We start from the raw sequence: 18,851 nt of genomic DNA on the forward strand, positions 1-18,851 counted from the left end.
CTGTTGCTGGGTTTGAGGGAGCACACATTCTGAATACATAAAATTGTCAAATGATAATGGTGATTAGACCAAAGCATCTGGCCCCTCAGTTATATTAACTGTTGTAATTAAATCATCATCCACCACATCATGAAATTATAGGCATATCTCCCAAATGAAGATGCTGGTAACAGTATATCTTCGATTTCAACACAACGACTAGTAGGCCTACATCCAAATATCACACAATATTGTTTCCTTCATCAATTTACTCAAAATACAGCAGCACCCTTAGCCAGTTGACCTTATTTGAAGTAATGTCTTAGCCAGTTGACCTTATTTGAAGTAATGTCTTAGCCAGTTGACCTTATCTGAAGTAATGTCTTAGCCAGTTGACCTTATCTGAAGTAATGTCTTAGCCAGTTGACCTTATCTGAAGTAATGTCGTAGCCAGTTGACCTTATCTGAAGTAATGTCTTAGCCAGTTGACCTTATCTGAAGTAATGCCTTAGCCAGTTGTCCTTATCTGAAGTCATTTCTGTATTCGACATTGCAGCCTTCTTGAAAGGCGAGTCAAGAGTGACTGATCTACCTTGCATCTTAAACTACTCAATATGATTTGTAGATCAGTCAGTCACAATTTAACCATGATACATCACGGTTTTGATGCTCTCGAACACAGCCATTGACTAGGCCAGTGCTAGGCAGGTTCAACCTGTAAGCCTACTAAGCGCTAAGGTGATGATATAGCGCCGCCTTCAGTCTGATTAATGTATTGCATCTTCCAGGCAGAGGCTGTTTCATTGAAGGGTGTGTCCTCACAGTGCCACAGGTGATAATGATGCCAATAATTGCACACGAGGAACAACAAGTGACTTTTCAGAGTCATCAGCAATTGTGCTGTTAAAATAGTTTACCTGGAAGAAACTGCTAAATAACATTTAGGACTACTCTGCTTTTACTGTTTATTTTTCACCTGCAAGTAGAGTGACAGAAAAATGAAGATTTCAGATCGGCCTAGTGACACGGTCCGTCTCTCTGTATTGGAACATCTCCGTGTGGTTCACGGGATAAAGCTGAAGAACTGTGGACGGAAGAAAGAGAAAAGGTTTACAGGTGGTACCAAAGTGTTTGGAGTTCCACTGGAGAGTTTGCCGTTGTGTTACATGCCTCCGTGTGGGCTGCTACCCTGGTAAGAAACTAGGGTTGCAAAGGTACCGGTAATTTACCAAACTTACCTGAATCTTCAGTCATTTTGATAACTAACAGTCTATGGCAATATATCGTAAGTTTGGTAATTTTATACTTTAATAACTTTATAGAAACATTTATTTTATAGATATATATTTCACTTTTTTTTTTAAATGTATAGCTGTGTCCATGAGTTTCTAGTAGATAAAATTGCCTAATTCATGAATAAGGCATCTAATCAACAATGGCATTATATTCAATTACCTCTGCAGCTCTTCCAACTATTGACTTGTTTCACAACTGCCACCAGTTTGATGTCAAAACATTGGCAACGAATCCATATTGACACTGTAAAATATTTAAGTGTATAAAAAATTATGTTCAATGCTGAAACCCTCATATTATACACCAATGATATTCACTATATTTACGATCATGTTTAATATATAAGATAATGATTTACAACTTTTAAATTTCATTTTAAAATCATTTTAATYTATTTTACATGTAATAAGGCCAGAGAAGGAGACAGATAATTACACACCTGTGATAATCTGAAGTACCCAAAAGAGCCACTAGATGTCTTTTGATAGATTACATAAAATCCTTGAAAGATGCCAACATTTCGGTAGTTAATGGAGTTTCCTGTAAAACCCCTCTTTGCTACCCTAGTAAGAACACACAGGCTCTATTTTAACAATGAACAATGTGCAACTGATGTGAGAAATAATCATTCCTATTAATATTAACTTCAATGTAGCTTTCTAGTGGATGCCTGTGAGCATCTACTGGAGCATGCTGGGACTGATGGCCTTTTCAGAAAATCTGGCTCTGTTGTTCGTCTGAGGACCCTTAGGGTAAGTGTGTGACATCAACATGCACAGATTATTGTTGATTTAAAGGATGTCAATTTAAGACTTTGTTTTGTTATCTGATGGACTCTGGACTCTTTCCCCCCCCTCTTTCCCCCCCTCTTTCCTCACCACGCCCCCACACCTCCAACAATACCACAGGCTAAACTAGACCATGGGGAGGCGTGTCTATCCACAGCCCTCCCCTGTGACGTGGCCAGCCTTTTGAAGCTGTTCTGCCGTGAGCTTCCAGACCCCCTATTCCCCTCAGACCTCCACTCAGGTAGGCAGCCTAGAGGTTGGAGAAGGTCGTTGGTTTAAATCCCGGCTCAAAATGGGGGAATTTCTGGGCCCATATTCATAAAATGTCTCAGAATAGAATTGCTGATTTAGGATCAGGTCCACTGCTCTGAGGTGTTTCATGAATACAGGTCCTGTGTGAAGTGAGTCTGTGACAATAATAGACAGCAACACATTTTCTTTCTCCAGCCCTGCTGAAGGCCCAGCTATTACCCACTTTGGAGGAGAGGGCCTTGGCCACCCAGCTGCTGTCCTGCCTACTGCCTGACAGGAACTTTGCCTTCCTCAGTTACTTCTTCCACTTCCTCGCAAAGGTCTCCCACAGGTAATATGTTTGGAGATAGTGTTGCTATTGTAGGGGAATAGCAGGCAACAGGGAAAGTGTACTAGACTGGTCACTCTGCTACCGTTCAGCAAATGGTTCCGACGCATCGGCTTTCGGACCAGCAGGTTCGAGACAGCTTCTACCCCCCAAGCCATAAGACTGCTAAATAGACATTAGTTGTCTATCTTGCACTGACTCTATGCACTCACAAGAGTTACACTCATCATATGCTGCTGCTACTCTGTTCTTTATTTTACTCTTATTATTATCTATCCTGATGCCTCGTCACTTTACCCTGCCTTCATGTACATATCTACCTCAAATACCTTATTATTATCTATCCTGATGCCTAGTCACTTTACCCTGCCTTCATGTACATATCTACCTCCAATACCTTATTATTATCTATCCTGATGCCTAGTCACTTTACCCTGTCTTCATGTACATATCTACCTCCAATACCTTATTATTATCTATCCTGATGCCTAGTCACTTTACCCTCCCTTCATGTACAGCACATARCTACCTCAAATACCTAATATCCCTGCACATTTATCTGGTACTCTCTGTATATAGCTATTACCCCTGCACATTGATCTGGTGCTCTCTGTATATAACTATTACCCTGCCCATTGATCTGGTACTCTCTGTATATAGCTGTTACCCTGCACATTGATCTGGTACTGGTACTCTCCTGTTATAACTATTACCCTGCACATTGATCTGGTACTCTCTGTATATATATACCCTGCACATTGATCTGGTACTCCTGTATATAACTATTACCTGCACATTGATCTGGTACTCTCTGTATATAACTTATTACCCTGCACATTGATCTGGTACTCCTGTATATAACCTATTACCTGCACATGGATTCTGTACTGGTACTCTCTGTATATAGCTTATTACCTGCACATTGATCTTACTGGTACTCTCTGTATATAACTATTACCCCTGCACATTGATCTGGTACTCTCTGTATATAACTATTACCCTGCACATTGATCTGGTACTCTCTGTATATAACTATTAACCTGCACATTGATCTGGTACTCCTCTTGTATATAACTATTACCCTGCACATTGATCTGGTACTTCTGTATATAACTATTACCCCTGCACATTGATCTGGTAACTCTCTGTATAATAACATTTACCCCTGCACATTGATCTGGTACTCTCTGTATATAACTATTACCCCTGCACATTGATTCTGGTACTCTCTGTATATAACTATTACCTGCACATTGATCTGGTACTCTCTGTATATACTAATTACCCCTGCACATTGCTGGTACTCTCTGTATATACTATTACCCCTGCAACATTGATACTGGTACTCCTCGTAATAACTATTACCCTGCACATTGATCTGGTACTTCTCTGTATATAGCTATACCTCCCTCCACATTGATCTGGTTACTCTCTGTATATAACTATTACCCTCCACATTGATCTGGTACTCTCTGTATATAGCTATTACCCCTCCACATTGATCTGGTACTCTCTGTATATAACTATTACCCCTCCACATTGATCTGGTACTCTCTGTATATAACTATTACCCCTCCACATTGATCTGGTACTCTCTGTATATAGCTCTGCTCACTGCACTTTATTAATCTTGTCTTTTTATTTTAACTCTCCATTGTTGGGAAGGGCTTGAAAGCAAGCATTTCACAGTAAAGTCTACACCTGTTGTATTCAGGGCATGTGACATAACATTTGTCTTGGAGCTTAGCTCTTGTGCCGTAAAGGTCCAGACCATTCTTTTTCTGGAACTCCGATTGAGACAATAATAATATACCATTTAGCAGATGCTTTTGATCCTACAACTGACTTGTAGTTCTGGTTCTTATTGAGATCATCAATTGTCTTCGCTCTGCTTTTCTATCATTTTCCCAAGGTGTGCAGAGAACAGGATGACCAATAGTAACCTGGCTGTGATCTTTGCCCCGAGCCTGCTTCCTCCCAGCCACGGAACAGAGGGGATGGACACATATATGAAACTCAAAGCTGTGGTCTATACCTTCATAGAGAATGTCCATTCATTTGGTATGACTCACACCCCTCACTCTCCACCTCGATTGCTTTCACCCATCAGATGTAAGACGGGACTCATATGATGATGTGATGTAGGGGGGCTCCCGATTGGCGCAGTGTTCTAAGGCACTGCATCTCTGTGCTAGAGGCGTTACTACAGACCCTGGTTCGATTCCAGGCTGTATCACAACCGGCTGTGATTGGGAGTCCCATAGGGCGGCAGACAATTGGCCCAGTGTCGTCCGGGTTAGGGTTTGGCCGGGGTAGGCCATCATTGTAAATAAGAATTTGTTCTTAACTGACTTGCCTAGTTAAATCAAATTTAAAATGTCTCTGTCTATAGGTGTGGTTCCTCAGGTGATCATGGAGGGCGTCCCAGGTCATGCTGAAATGTCTCCCTGCAGGAAGAGACGGCCACTCAGAAAGAGCCTGGGTTTGGAGGACTTCCCAGACATTCAGCTTTTCAGGAACAAAACATTTTGCTCAGGTACATGTTTACAATCTATTTTTTCCACATGAATTCTGGCTGTCAGATTGTGTGTGCAGTATAATGACAATGTTTGAGGCTTATCATTTGAGCTTGTGATAAATTAACTTCTTTACCCAGGGAAACCAGGCTCGAGTCCTTCAGCTCAGTTGGCCAGATCTCCCTCCACCCCAGTGAGGACAGAGAGCTGCAGAGTACAGAGCAAAACACTCAAAAGGTAAAATGTAGTTTTGTATGATATTTTTAACAAAGCGATCAAGGTAGGGTCCTGCCCTACATATACGGAACTATTACCAGTTTTCATTCCCTGTCCGTCCCTCCTCAGAATGGATTCGGGAAACGTTGGGTGTTTTTCGGCCAAAAGGCTGAAGGGAGGTGACAGTATCCGCAGGTATCCTGGTCTGGGAAAGCTGAACCTAACCCCCTGGAAGAGCAGGAGACGCACCACTCTATAGTCTCTATCAAATGGAGAGATCTCAATTCATCAGACATCAAGGCCCATGTCAGTTGTCATTGTTTTGCATTGAAGATGAAAATAACCCTATGAATGTCACATTTTATTGTAAAGACATTTTATTTGTCTTTAGAAACGTTTGGACTTCTGGATATTTAATTTATTTCCCTGTACATATTTCCTGTAGTCCACCTGTCCAACATGTCTGTAAAACTAAAATTTGTTTTAATAAATAGGTTTATTTTTAATACTACTTTGGAGTCAAAGGTATGAAAATATTATTTTAGCCACATCGTAGGCTATTGCATGTCTGTCTGCTAATTTGTAAAGCACACAAGAAAACGAATATGGCACACTGATTCGCTTAATTATTAACATTGTCCGCCGACCAATGACATTCACGGAGATGCCAGTTACTTTGGGAGCCTGGCAACAGTGGTAGGCTAATAAACTGTGGAGCAAGGACCGACTGCATCCTCGTTCAGCATTACAGGCTCTTGCTCCTCGCATCCAGGATACACGGTAAGGAAAACGCTATATTGTAAGGTTCAGATAAATATCGTATAGGGCTTTTCGATATGCCTAACCAGTAGCCTAATGATATTGGAAACATTGCATCTGTTGAATTCATATCGTTTATTGGTGTATCTAAATCTTGGGATGACCGTAGCGGACTCTGTATCATATTTCCCTCTGACGTAGGCCTAAACGTTTGATGGCGGACCTACATTTTGTTTTCACAGAAAAGTGGCAGACGCACATATGCCTTGATACCACATACTGTCGGGCAATATATTTGATTATATGGCTAATTAGCCCGATGCATGTTATATACATTTATATGCATTTCCATTCTGGCCATAATATTTACAGATGGAGAACACCGTTTTATGTGCCTAATTTMGGATTTATTATGATGGTTAGTATAGGTTATGACCATGTCAACATTATTTAGACATCAACAGCGATATTTGGGACCAAATGGTGTGTGATATTATTTTCCTATAGGGGAAACATCAATACGGTTTATTTGTACCCGCCTTATGTAACCGTTGGTTTACAGAAGGTTGTCCATACAAAACATTTCAATATTTTTGAAAATAATAATTGATACATTTGATCAGGTAACAATGTCAATGCCTGTTTCCAGTGGCGTAACGCAGTTTCACAGGGCGCACGGTCTTTTTAAATGTTTGTGCAGAGAAATGTGTAGTTTCATCGTTTATCGTCCTATTTTGCTATGGGGCCGAGATTTTGTTGTTGCTGTTTTAGAACTCATGGATTTTTGAAATCTCATATTTGTATAACATTTAAAAATAGTAAATTTGATAGACAATTATCAGCTGTCACACCATGTAAAGGAACAACCATACAACTGGTGTCAGACACTATAAAAGGCATTAAAAAAAAAAAAAAAAAATTATTGTCCGAGTATTTAAAGGCATTGATTGTTTACTTCTAACATTGAGAGTATTCAAATATGTGATACTAATCTTTTGTAGCGTTGTGAAATGCTCATGGTATGTGTGTTCCAGATTTAAAACCATTTAGTAAAGAAAGCATCCTTTGGGTGTAGCACATAAAGAAACTTTCATTGTTTTAAGCATCTGCTGCTGAACAGTGATTACAATACGTTTTTCTCTCAATAGGATACATTTTTTTTGTCAATAAGGGGATTAGCCATCAATGACGGAGTTGACAACAGATACTCAAAACATACAAACGTTTGTAAAATATGAAAATTCATTTGAAAATCCCCAATAATAACGGTTCATCTTTTTACTGAATTTAAATAAGATTTTTTCATTCAAGTGGTGTATACCATAAATTATCTTTTTCACTGTAGCTTTACTTATCTGAAAACAGATAATGTGTTACGTTGAATTCATCAGGCAGATTGAGTTGACAGTTTATTGTGATCATGATGATTCCAGTATTGTTTGTTTTTAAATCTATCAGAAGTAGAGAACTTTCCAGACCATTACTGGTCTTGTTTCACTACATGTAATGAGGACATGAATAAGAGGTCTTTATGGTATAGCTGAACCCTTGTAATTCCTTATTAGTATACAGTGCCTTCAGAAAGTACTCATACCCCTTGACATATTCCACATTTTGTGTTACAGCCTGTATTCAAAATGGATGACGTATTGAAAAACATCTCACCCATCTTTGACCCCATAATGTCAAAGTTAAAACATATTTTTGAAATGTTAGCACATATCTCATTTACATAAGTATTCACACCCATGAAGCAATACTTTGTAGAAGCATTTTTGGCAGCAATTACAGCTGTTAGTCTTTCTGGGTAAGGGCTTTCCACACCTCGATTGTAGAACATTTTCCCATAATCGTTTTCAAAATTCATCAAGCTCTATCAAATTGGTTGTTGATCATTGCTAGACAACCATTTTCAGGTCTTGACATAGATTAAGAAGATTTAAGTTTATCTCAGCCACTCAGGAATATTCACGGTCTTCTTGGTGAGAAATTCCAGTGTAGATTTGGCCTGTTGGGCTGTGTTAAGTTATTGTCCTGCTGAAATGTGACTTCATATACCAGTGTCTGGTGGAAAGCAGACTGAACCAGGTTTTCTAGGATTTTGTGTTTAGCTCCATTCAGTTATTTTTTTATCCTGAAAAACTCCCCTGTCCTTAACGATTACAAGCATGCCCATAACATGATGCAGCCACCACTATGCTTGAAATATGAAGAGTAGTACTCAGTAATGTTGTATTAGATTTGCCGCAAACATAACACTGTGTTCAGGACAAAAAGTAAATTGTTTTGCCATATTTTTCAGTGGTACTTTAGTGCTTTGTGGCAAACAAAATGCATGTTTTGGAATATTTATTTTCTCTACAGGCTTCCTACGTTTCACTCTGTCAATTAGGTTAGTATTGTGGAGTAACTACAATGTTGTTGATCCAACCTCAGTTTTCTCCTATCACAGCCATTAAACTACAACTGTTTTAAAGTCACGGTGAAATCCCTTAGAGGTTTCCTTCCTCTCCGGCAACTGAGTTAGGAAGGACGCCTGAATCTTTGTAGTGACTGGGCGTATTGATACACCATCCAAAGTGTAATACACCATGATGTAAGGGATATTCAATGTCTGCTTTTTTTCTTTTCTTTTTACCAGTCCACCAATAGGTGTCCTCCTTTGAAAGGCATTGGAAAACACAGTAGCAATTTAGCTTTTCCTCAGTAGCTTTATTACTCAAACTATTTCAATGTAACATTTTTGTATCTGTCAGGCAGATTGAGTTGACAGTTTATGGTTGTGATCATGATGATTCCAGTATTAGTTAGATTTAAAAACAGAAGTAGAGAACTTTCCATTACTGGTCTTTGTGGTTGAATCTGTGTTATAAATTCACTGCTCAACTGATCATCGTATGTGTGGGGTATAGACATGAGGTAGTCATTCAAAATTCATGTTAAACTATTATTGAGCACAGAGTAAMTCCATGCAACTGTGACTTTTAACTTCTGAATTTATTTAGGGTTGCCATAACAAAGGGGTTGAATGCTTATGGACTCAAGACATTTCAGCTTTTCATTTTTAATTAATTTGTACAAATTTAAAAAAAGATTATTCCAATTTGACATGAGGTATTGTGTGTAGGCCAGCGACAAAATCTCAATTTAATAAATAAAAAAAGCAGGCTGTACTACAACAAAATAGGCATTTCAAGGCATAGAGTCGACATGGAAATGAATAATATTGAAAGTATTTTCGAAAATTACCAAAACAAATCTTTTCCCTTAAAATTATCCTAAATGAACATTTTAAGATCAAATAATGGGAGAAAAAAAAATTTGTTCACAAAATTAAACTTTACCTGCCGGACAAGGATTGTCCCGACTTTCAGTAATTCTTGAGCAAATTTCCTGCTATTCTACACAGTTTGCCATGAAGCTGAGCGAAACATGTTGCAGTTTTATAGCTAATTTCCTGACATGTTTATACTGTATGCTATCTGGTAAGTTTGTGTTCTATGCCAGTGCCTGCGTTAAAGCCTGCCACCTTATCCTTCAATGGAGACCTTCCTTTTATAAGTGCCTAATTGTCCATTTATCCACTTTGTTTAGTTTTTTTGTTTATGAATACATGTGTATAGATGATGTAATGCATTATTAATGATGGTCTGTGCCATGTTTGACTTTGATTGTTCCACAATGTGGTATAAAAAGAACTATTCTAACTCCATACAGTTTTTTTTTAATGATGGTTTAATGGTTCATGTCAGATGGACTTTCTTCTGATGAAATAGAATATAATTAGAACACGTTCTTCAGTTGCATTTTCTACTAAATACATTAGACACAACATATAAGCCTATTAGACATTATAAGCAACAGTGTTTTTATCTCCTATAGCCGACATCAGAGATGGCTTCGGCGGTCAGGTTGAGGAGAACAGTGCTGCTGATTGTTCTGGTGTGTATAGCGGGGTTGGCATCGGCCCGGAGCCCCCGCACGGCGGACCAGGTATCTGAGGCCGACATTCAGCGTCTCCTACACGGAGTCATGGAGCAGCTGGGCATCGCTCGGCCCAGGGTCGAGTACCCTGCTCACCAGGCCACCAACATCGTGGGGCCACAGAGCATCCAAGGTAGGTGATTATGGTCCATGATTTCTAATGTATGGGTTAAAGGAGTTGTCTGTTATAGTCATGGGTATGGATAGTAGTTTCCAGTGTTATCTATTTTGTTCTTATTATGTATGCATTTGTTTTTGGTCAATCACCACGTTTCCATCCAACCACAATGTGGATTAATTGACTCATAAAAAAAATAACTTCAGGACTTATGTAAACAGCAAATTTGTCTTAAATGTTGACTAAACAAAATACTCATGACAAGGTGGGATCTTTTGTCAGGGAAATTGATTATGCGTCAATTGCGGTGGAAATGCTTTTATGCGCAAATATTGATATGAAAACAATCATATCGCAGTAAACTTGGAGTCACGTAATGACATGTTTCATTGTACTACCGAAGATGATCTATTATATTGACAAGATGGTCCAGTGACTGCTCTAACAATGGAAATATAGTACATGTCTTCAAAGATGTAAGGCAGGTGAGATCAGGTAGGACCATTCTAGCCAATGAGAGGGCAGATACGCCAGGCTCAACTCAGTCGTTTTTCTCAAAGTTTCTGGAATGCCACATGCTTACATCAGTACATTTGGAACAACCTAAACAATTTAAAAAACAAACATATATTTGATCAAATAAGCCTCACATAATTCGACACTCTCATAGACATCCAGGGGCAGACTAGGACAAAATCGGAACTGGCATTTCTAACACAACGACCCATTCTTTTCCTTGGGGCCCCCACAGTTTTCTCAAGGCCCCCATTTATTAGTGAGATAATGATCATTTTGTGCAACAAACCCAAGTTAGACAGGCCTACTGGGCTAAAAATGGACCAGCCCATCTGGTATTTGCCCGAAATGTCAGATGGCCAGTCCACTTCTGTAGACCTCCCCACTTGGTCTGCTTATCTTGCATGGACAGATTTTGGGTGTAAATTCTTTCCCTTTTACTCTCTGGTACTACCACATGGAAGGCATGCAAAGTCTATAGGCAGATGGAATAAATTATGATAAACTTTACAACTTATTCCTTAACTTCATAAAATATGGTGGTTAAGTCCACAGTGTAGTGTCCACTAAATATAGGGTAGGCTATCATTTGAATGACGCTGGTGACATGATGATCGGTGCTTGGCTGCAAATTGTCAAATACAAATCAGTTTTTTTTATTCATATCTCATCATATAACTGTACCTGTCCGCTGTATCAGAGAACCATCTAGAGAGTATCCACCAACACCAGCCTGGGCAAGTTTCCTTTGTGACAAAACCATCAGTAAAGTTGAAAATGCGATGGAAACCTGACAACTTACCCGCAAAAGTTTTTTTTTTAATGTTCACTACGTCATTACGCACATCCTTTTAACAGCAACAAGTCAGTTGGATGGAAACACCACTCTGGTGTGTCACGTTCGCTGGAATAATCATCGGACCAAGGTGCAGAGCGATATGGTTTCCACAGATTTAATAGAGAAACGCACAAAACAATAAAGAAATAAACGTGACGACAATGGAYTGCTAACATGCAACTACACATAAACAATATCCCATAAAACACAGGTGGAAAAATGCTACTTAAATATGATCCCTAATTAGAGACAACGATAGCCAGCTGCCTCTAATTGGGAATCATACCAAACACCAACATAGAAAAACAAAACTAGAACCCCACATAGAAAATATAAACTAGACTAACCCCCCAGTCACGCCCTGACCTACTCCACCATAGAAAATAAGGACTCTCTATGGTCAGGATGTGACATGGTGGGAAAATTAGCATATTGTTTTTATGCAGACGTTAGAATATTTGCATGGAAATCTGTCACCAATTGGATGGAAACCTTCTAAATACCTGACTAATAATAAACCAAGCTAGTGAAGTACAGTAACAACAGGACTATAGCTAACAAAATAGGTTGTCAACTTTATTATGTTAACAGTATGAAATGGTGTACAACCATCAGCCTAGTTTGTGTATATCTGGGATTTGGCCGATGGTTACGTCTAAGAAATATACTCTACCCTCTAAAGCAGGACATTTAAAAACAATATTCCCTACTAGTTTTTACACCACAGGCAGTCGTGTGCCCAGTTCAAAGCCTGGGAGAAATCACTGCTATAATGGAGTTTACATCAATGTAGAAGCTATTTTATATGTGCTCCTGCCAAATGTTAATCAGGAGTATTAAGGGGATATTTTCTGTGGGAGAGAGAGAGAGAACATTTTTTTTCACCAAGCCAATGGTTATAGTTCCCAGTACCATTATGGAGATTACGTTGACYTTTCTGTCCTTGGGTTTCTATACTTGGGATTTTGTTTTGGACATGGAACGTATAAACAATATGGTGATATCTAGGCTGAGTAGGTGATATTCCTTATTCTTATTAAGATATTGATTTGACTTTCAAAATACAGTAATCACATTTAAAATGTAAAAACAGTAGTAAACATGTCCTCTCGGTCAATAAATAAACAATAAGGTGTCCCTGTTATGCTGTGTTTACTCCATTAGGTGGAGCTCATGAGGGACTGCAGCACCTGGGTCCCTATGGAAACATCCCCAACATCGTAGCTGAGCTGACAGGGGACAACATCCCTAAAGACTTCAGTGAGGACCATGGATACCCCGACCCTCCTAACCCATGTCCAGTGGGAAAGACAGGTAGACAGTTACCCTCCTAACCCCTGTCCACTAGGAAAGACAGGTAGACAGTTATCCCGACACTCCTAACCCCAGTCCACTAGGAAAGACTGGTAGACAGTTACCCTTCTAACCCCTGTCCACTAGGGAAGACTGGTAGACAGTTACCCTCCTAACCCATGTCCAGTGGGAAAGACAGGTAGACAAGTTACCCTCCCCTCTACGGACCCCGGATCCGGGATCATCCTCATCAAAAAAGCTGACTAGCCTAGCSRKYCYSSYKWYMYATATAATATCATTTCATGAAATCACAAGTCCAATACAGCAAATGAAAGATAAACATCTTGTGAATCCAGCCAACATTTCCGATTTTTAAAATGTTTTACAGCGAAAACACAATATATTTATGTTAGCTCACCACAATAGCCAAACACACAGCGCCATGTTTCCACCGCAAAGGTAGCATTCACAAAACCCACAAATAGAGATAAAATTAATCACTAACCTTTGAACAACTTCATCAGATGACAGTCTTAACATGTTATACAATACATTTATGTTTTGTTCGAAAATGTGCATATTTATAGGTATAAATCGTATTTTTACATTGCAGCCACCGTCACAAATAGCACCAAAACAGACAGAATAATTACAGAGAGCAACGTGAAATACATAAATACTCATCATAAAACATTTATGAAAAATACATGTTGTACAGCAAATGAAAGATAAACATCTTGTGAATCCAGCCAATATTTCCGATTTTTTAAAAAGTGTTTTACAGCGAAAACACAACATATATTTATGTTAGCTCACCACAATATCCAAAAACACAACGCCATTTTTCCACCGCAAAGGTAGCTTTCACAAAAGCCACAAATAGAGATAAAATTAATCACTAACCTTTGAACAACTTCATCAGATGACAGTCTTATAACATCATGTTATACAATACATTTATGTTTTGTTCGAAAATTTGCATATTTATAGCTACAAATCCTGGTTTTACATTGTGAATACGGCGCCATAATTTCTCCGGACAATTTGGTGCATTATGGACAGTCACGTAATCTAACCAAAAAACTCATCATAAACTTTACATGTTGTATAGCAAATGAAAGATACACTGGTTCTTAATGCAACCGCTGTTAGATAAAAAAAAAAAAATACTTTAGTACAAAGTACAGCATGCAATATTCTGAGACAGCGCCCAGCAATTCTCCGCCATGTTGGAGCCAACATATTACACAAAAATACGAAATAACATKATAAATATTCTCTTACCTTTGATGATCTTCCATCAGAATGTAGTGCAAGGAGACCTATTTCCACAAATCGTTGTTTTATTTTAGAATGTCKATTTCTTCTGTCGAATTAGCAACTTTGGCTAGCATTGTGGCGCGCACATGTCCATCAACTCTTGGCGCATGGAACGAAAAACTCAGTCACAATAAACGTTGAATAAACTGGTCAAACTCGGTTGAAAATCCATCTTTATGATGTTTTTCTCATATGTATCCAATAAATTCCAAGACGGAGCATTTCGTCGTGTKTACCTAACGCATTTCAGAAGACAATGTGGGGTTCCCTGGTGKGCGGCTAAATACTGCCAATAGGGCGGACCTGTCACTCCAAAAGCTCTCATTCGGTCTCACATCAAGCTAGACACCCCATTCAACATTCTACTGCCTGTTGACATCTAGMMGAAGGCGTATGAAGTGCATACAGATCCATAAATATAAGGCAATTGAATAGGCAAGGCCTGACAGGGCCCCATTTTCAGAATTTTCACTTCCTGTTTGGAAGTTTGCTGCCAAATGAGTTCTGTTTTACTCACAGATATAATTCAAACAGTTTTAGAAACTTCAGAGTGTTTTCTATCCAATAGTAATAATAATATGCATATCGTATGATCTAGAACAGAGTACGAGGCCGTTTAATTTGGCCACGATTTTTTTTCCCAAAGTGAAAACAGCTCCCCCTATTTCTAAGAGGTTAACCCCTGTCCACTAAGGAAGACTGGTAGACAGTTACCCTCCTAACCACTGTTACCCTCCTGTCCAATGGGAAAGACTGGTAGACAGTTACCCTCCTAACCCCTGTCCAATAGGAAAGACTGGTAGACTGTTACCCTCATAACCCCTGTCCACTAGGGAAGACTGGTAGACAGTTACCCTCCTAACCACTGTTACCCTCCTTACCCTCCTGTCCAATAGGAAAGACTGGTAGACTGTTACCCTCCTAACCCCTGTCCACTAGGGAAGACTGGTAGACNGTTACCCTCCTAACCCCTGTCCACTAGGGAAGACTGGTAGACAGTTACCCTCCTAACCCCTGTCCACTAGGAAAGACTGGTAGACAGTACTTATTCCACATGTACATAAAGGCCTACTATACCTTACTTTACACAAATAGACAGCTTGACACGTACTGTATAACACAACAATGTAGCCTGGGTAACAGACTTTAGTTTCTGCATTCGATATTGCAAACAGCTACGACTAGTTGGCTAAAGCAGAAACAGATGTGCACCTACCAAGGCTATTTGTTCTGTATGATTTTGTTCTATGTAGATTAAGTATTCTGCTATAGCAGGGGATCTCAAAGTGAGGTCTGCGGACCTCTGGGGGTACGTGGAGTTCCTGTAGGGGTCRGCATCCAAATCTCAAAAGATAGTTCAATCTTGATTTCATCAGACCAGAGAATCTTGTTTCTCATGGTCTGAGGGTCGTTTAGGTGCCATTTGGCAAACTCCAAGCGGGCTGTCATGTGTCTTTTACTGAAGAGTGGCTTCCATCTGGCCACTCTACCATGAAGGCCTGATTGGTTGTGTGCTGCAGGATTGGTTTTATTTCTGGAAGTTTCTCCCATRTCCACAGAGTAACTCTGGAGCTCTGTCAGAGTGACCATCGGGTTCTTGGTCACCTCCCTGACCAAGGCCCTTCTCCCCCGATTGCTCAGTTTGGCTGGGCGGCCAGCTGGTTCCAAACTTTTTTCATTTAAGAATGATGGAGGCCACTGTGTTCTTGGGGACCTTCAATGCTGCAGAAATGTTTTGGTACCCTTCCCCAGATCTGTGCCTCAACACAATCCTGTCTCGGAGCTCTACGGATAATTCCTTTMACCTCATTGCTTGGTTTTTGCTCTGACATGCACTGTCAACTGTGGGGACCTTATAGACAGGTGTGTYCCTTTCCAAATCATGTCCATTTACCACAGGTGGACTCCAATCAAGTTGTAGAAACAGCTCAAGGATGCTCAATTGAAACAGGATGCACCTGAGCTCAATTTCGAGTCTCATAGCAAAGGGTCTGAATACTTACGTAAACAAGTTATTTCTGTTTTTTTATTTTTAATATATTTGCAGAAATGTCTAAAGCTGTTTTTCGCTTTGTCATTATGGGGTATTGTGTGTAGATTGATGGGGGGAAAAAATGATTTAATAAATTTTCAAATAATGCTTTAACCTAACAAAATGTGGAAAAAGTCAAGGGGTCTGAATACTTTCCGAAGGCACTGTATATGTTTCCTGATCTTTCTTACATCTCTCAGATATAGGACAGACACTTCAGAACAAACTTCCTTTAGACACATTCTGTTCCATGTAGTGAAGCTGTTATTCAATGTGTTTGTATAGGCTAATAGGACAAATTATATTTTTCCTAAAATGTTTTTATATTTTTGGGGGGATACTTAAAGAGGTCTTGGAATTCTAAATCAAATAGCTAAATAATCCAATCCAATCTCTAAATGTGTAGAATTGCAGGAAATTAGCATGAAAATTGCTAAATGTTCTCTCCGATGTCAAGAGGCGGGCCTTAAAAATGTTCCTTCCCAGGGCCTGAGACTTAGTTTTTCCGGCCGTGCACTGCCGAAGTCATAGTAAAACTCCTTGTATGCGATTTTTTTCCTTGTATGCTGTACTGATTATGAGGGGGTCCCTGAGGAATTTGCTATCCCAAAAAGTTTTAGAAACCCTGTCCTATAGTATTTGGCCAATCTCTGACTCTCTGTTCTCTGCTCCCTCTTTTGTACTGTAGCCGCAGATGGGTGTCTGGAAAACGCCCCGGACACAGCAGAGTTCAGCAGAGAGTTCCAGAAGCATCAGCACCTGTTCGACCCCGAGCATGACTACCCTGCTCTGGCTAAGTGGGTGAGTGACTGGGGTGGGTGCTATGGTTTGTTTGGTTATGGATGTTGCCTATACCATCCCKAAATCAAAACTGACCTTAGATCAGAGTCAGGGGAAATGTCAGCCCACTCCACTAGGCTCAGGAGTGGATACAGTAAACTGACCTTAGATCAGACTCTAGTCTGCTATAATGGAGTTTACCTCCAATGTATAAGCTATTTTATATGTACTCCTGCCAAATGTTAATCAGGAGTATTAAGGGGATATATTCTGTGGGAGAGAGAACATTTTTTTTCACCAAGCCAATGGTTATAGTTCCCATACCATTATGGAGATTACGTTGACATGAACTGGCCAGTCCATCTCAGCCTCTATTAGGAAAAATATATTGTTTTGATTTCTACTAATTTACAKCACACCCCATCTGTGGACACCAGACAAGTCAACCAGAGAAAATATATTTGTTCCCCAGAAAATGCTTAATCAATTTGTTTACAATGATTCAAGAAAAAAGGCATTTTCTGTAAAAACAAAACAATAACAAAAATATATACCTGTGTGTCCCTTCTCACTTTTGGATATTTCCTTTCAGAACAAGGAACTGTTGTACCAGAAACTGAAGGGAGGAGCCAAAAGAAGAAAAAGGGTGGGTCTATAATTGGTTTGTTTCTTTTTTTTTTCTCTCTTTTTTTTGTGCTTTTGTAGAAATGGTCTCTGTGAATCCACATCACCACAATTTATTTGTTATACCCCGAAGGAGATAATTCAACTTTAAACTCACATTTCTGGATGAAGTCAAATACATGTTTCTTTATCTTCAGCACCATGACAACTAAATATTTCCTCTCGAAAACAGGAAAGTACCCATCTTACCCTTTTTTATTCCAGAGTGTCAATAACCCCTACCTGATGGGTCAGAGGCTGAACAATGTGGTGGCCAAGAAGTCTGTTCCCCACTACCCAGAAGAGGACGAAGACTATCGCACCACCACTGCAACAAAAACCACCACCTAAACACACTGTTGTTCTAACATTACTGGCCACCATGTTCACTTCACATTATCTCAAGTAGATTTAAGCAATAAGGCCTGAGGGGGTGTGATATCTGGCCAATATACCACGGCGAAGGGCTTTTCTTTTTGCAAGACACAACGTGGAGTGCCTGGATACAGCCCTTAGCTGTGGTGTATTGGCCATATACCACAAACCCCCGAGGTGCCTTATTGCTATTATAAACTGGTTACCAACATAATTGGAGCAGTAAAAATACCTGCGTTATACGGTCTGATATACCACGGTGTCAGCCAATCAGCATTCAGGGCTCGAACCACCTAGTTTGTAATAAAACGTCACATCAGACAAGTARGTTCTCTAAATGTGTTACTTTTTCACCATGACACATCTTTGTTGACTTACGTAGCCTACTAACAATGTTAGGTACGGTAACACAGGGGTATATTGATATGTACCACTTGTGTAAAAAATAAGACATTACCATCTGTTGTCTGTTTTCAATCTATCAAAATGACTTGCTCAGGGTGGAAAATGTAACAAACTTATGAGTTATTTTGTGCCTGTGGTCCACTGTGGCATGCAATTCAGTAATATTAGAGCAGCCTATAAAGCTGAATGTTGTCTCAATTATATATTGGATCAAACCAAAAATATGCTGTTTGTGATACAAAGTATTTAATCAAGTTGTTGTGATTTTAGCTTTTTAATATTTTTTTGGGCTCAAGCCATTATCTAACTCTCTTGCTGTTTTTTTGATGAACATTTGCTGTTAATTCTTAATAATATAAAATAAATGATTTACTCTGCAAGTTTCCCAGGTTT

General features: G+C 39.4%; 2 protein-coding genes across 3 annotated transcripts; both read left to right on the forward strand.

Annotated features, from left to right (window-relative positions):
* Positions 1-804: 804 nt before the first annotated feature.
* LOC112070448 (inactive Rho GTPase-activating protein 11B-like) lies at positions 805-5,881 on the forward strand. Its single transcript, XM_024137873.2, has 8 exons — positions 805-1,171; positions 1,931-2,027; positions 2,184-2,304; positions 2,511-2,646; positions 4,556-4,704; positions 5,036-5,179; positions 5,300-5,396; positions 5,505-5,881. The coding sequence occupies exons 1-8, from the start codon at positions 978-980 to the stop codon at positions 5,632-5,634; spliced, it is 1,068 nt and encodes a 355-aa protein (XP_023993641.1). The 5' UTR covers positions 805-977; the 3' UTR covers positions 5,635-5,881.
* Positions 5,882-6,045: 164 nt separating this feature from the next.
* LOC112070449 (neuroendocrine protein 7B2) lies at positions 6,046-18,841 on the forward strand. Of its 2 annotated transcripts, none has more exons than XM_024137874.2 (6): positions 6,046-6,155; positions 10,017-10,251; positions 12,755-12,904; positions 16,924-17,036; positions 17,608-17,661; positions 17,904-18,841. In XM_024137874.2, exons 2-6 carry the CDS (start codon positions 10,029-10,031, stop codon positions 18,027-18,029), a joined length of 666 nt encoding a protein of 221 aa, XP_023993642.1. In that variant the 5' UTR covers positions 6,046-6,155; positions 10,017-10,028; the 3' UTR covers positions 18,030-18,841. The 2 variants fall into 2 exon arrangements, with proteins under 2 accessions (XP_023993642.1, XP_070295076.1); XM_070438975.1 differs by having other exon boundaries at positions 17,608-17,676; positions 17,904-17,993.
* Positions 18,842-18,851: the final 10 nt, after the last annotated feature.

This window comes from Salvelinus sp. IW2-2015, unplaced genomic scaffold (assembly GCF_002910315.2).
Source record: "Salvelinus sp. IW2-2015 unplaced genomic scaffold, ASM291031v2 Un_scaffold1332, whole genome shotgun sequence".
In the NCBI taxonomy this organism is placed as follows: domain Eukaryota; kingdom Metazoa; phylum Chordata; class Actinopteri; order Salmoniformes; family Salmonidae; genus Salvelinus; species Salvelinus sp. IW2-2015.

Bases quoted from the DNA above. Each gene is read 5' to 3' on its own strand.
- LOC112070448 (XM_024137873.2), top strand. From the start codon at position 978: ATGAAGATTTCAGATCGGCCTAGTGACACGGTCCGTCTCTCTGTATTG. The intron at 2,028-2,183 runs GTAAGTGTGTGA...ACAATACCACAG, and splicing joins TTCGTCTGAGGACCCTTAGG to GCTAAACTAGACCATGGGGA. The intron at 2,647-4,555 runs GTAATATGTTTG...CATTTTCCCAAG, and splicing joins CTCGCAAAGGTCTCCCACAG to GTGTGCAGAGAACAGGATGA.
- LOC112070449 (XM_024137874.2), top strand. From the start codon at position 10,029: ATGGCTTCGGCGGTCAGGTTGAGGAGAACAGTGCTGCTGATTGTTCTG. The intron at 12,905-16,923 runs GTAGACAGTTAC...TTTGTACTGTAG, and splicing joins ATGTCCAGTGGGAAAGACAG to CCGCAGATGGGTGTCTGGAA. The intron at 17,037-17,607 runs GTGAGTGACTGG...ATTTCCTTTCAG, and splicing joins ACCCTGCTCTGGCTAAGTGG to AACAAGGAACTGTTGTACCA.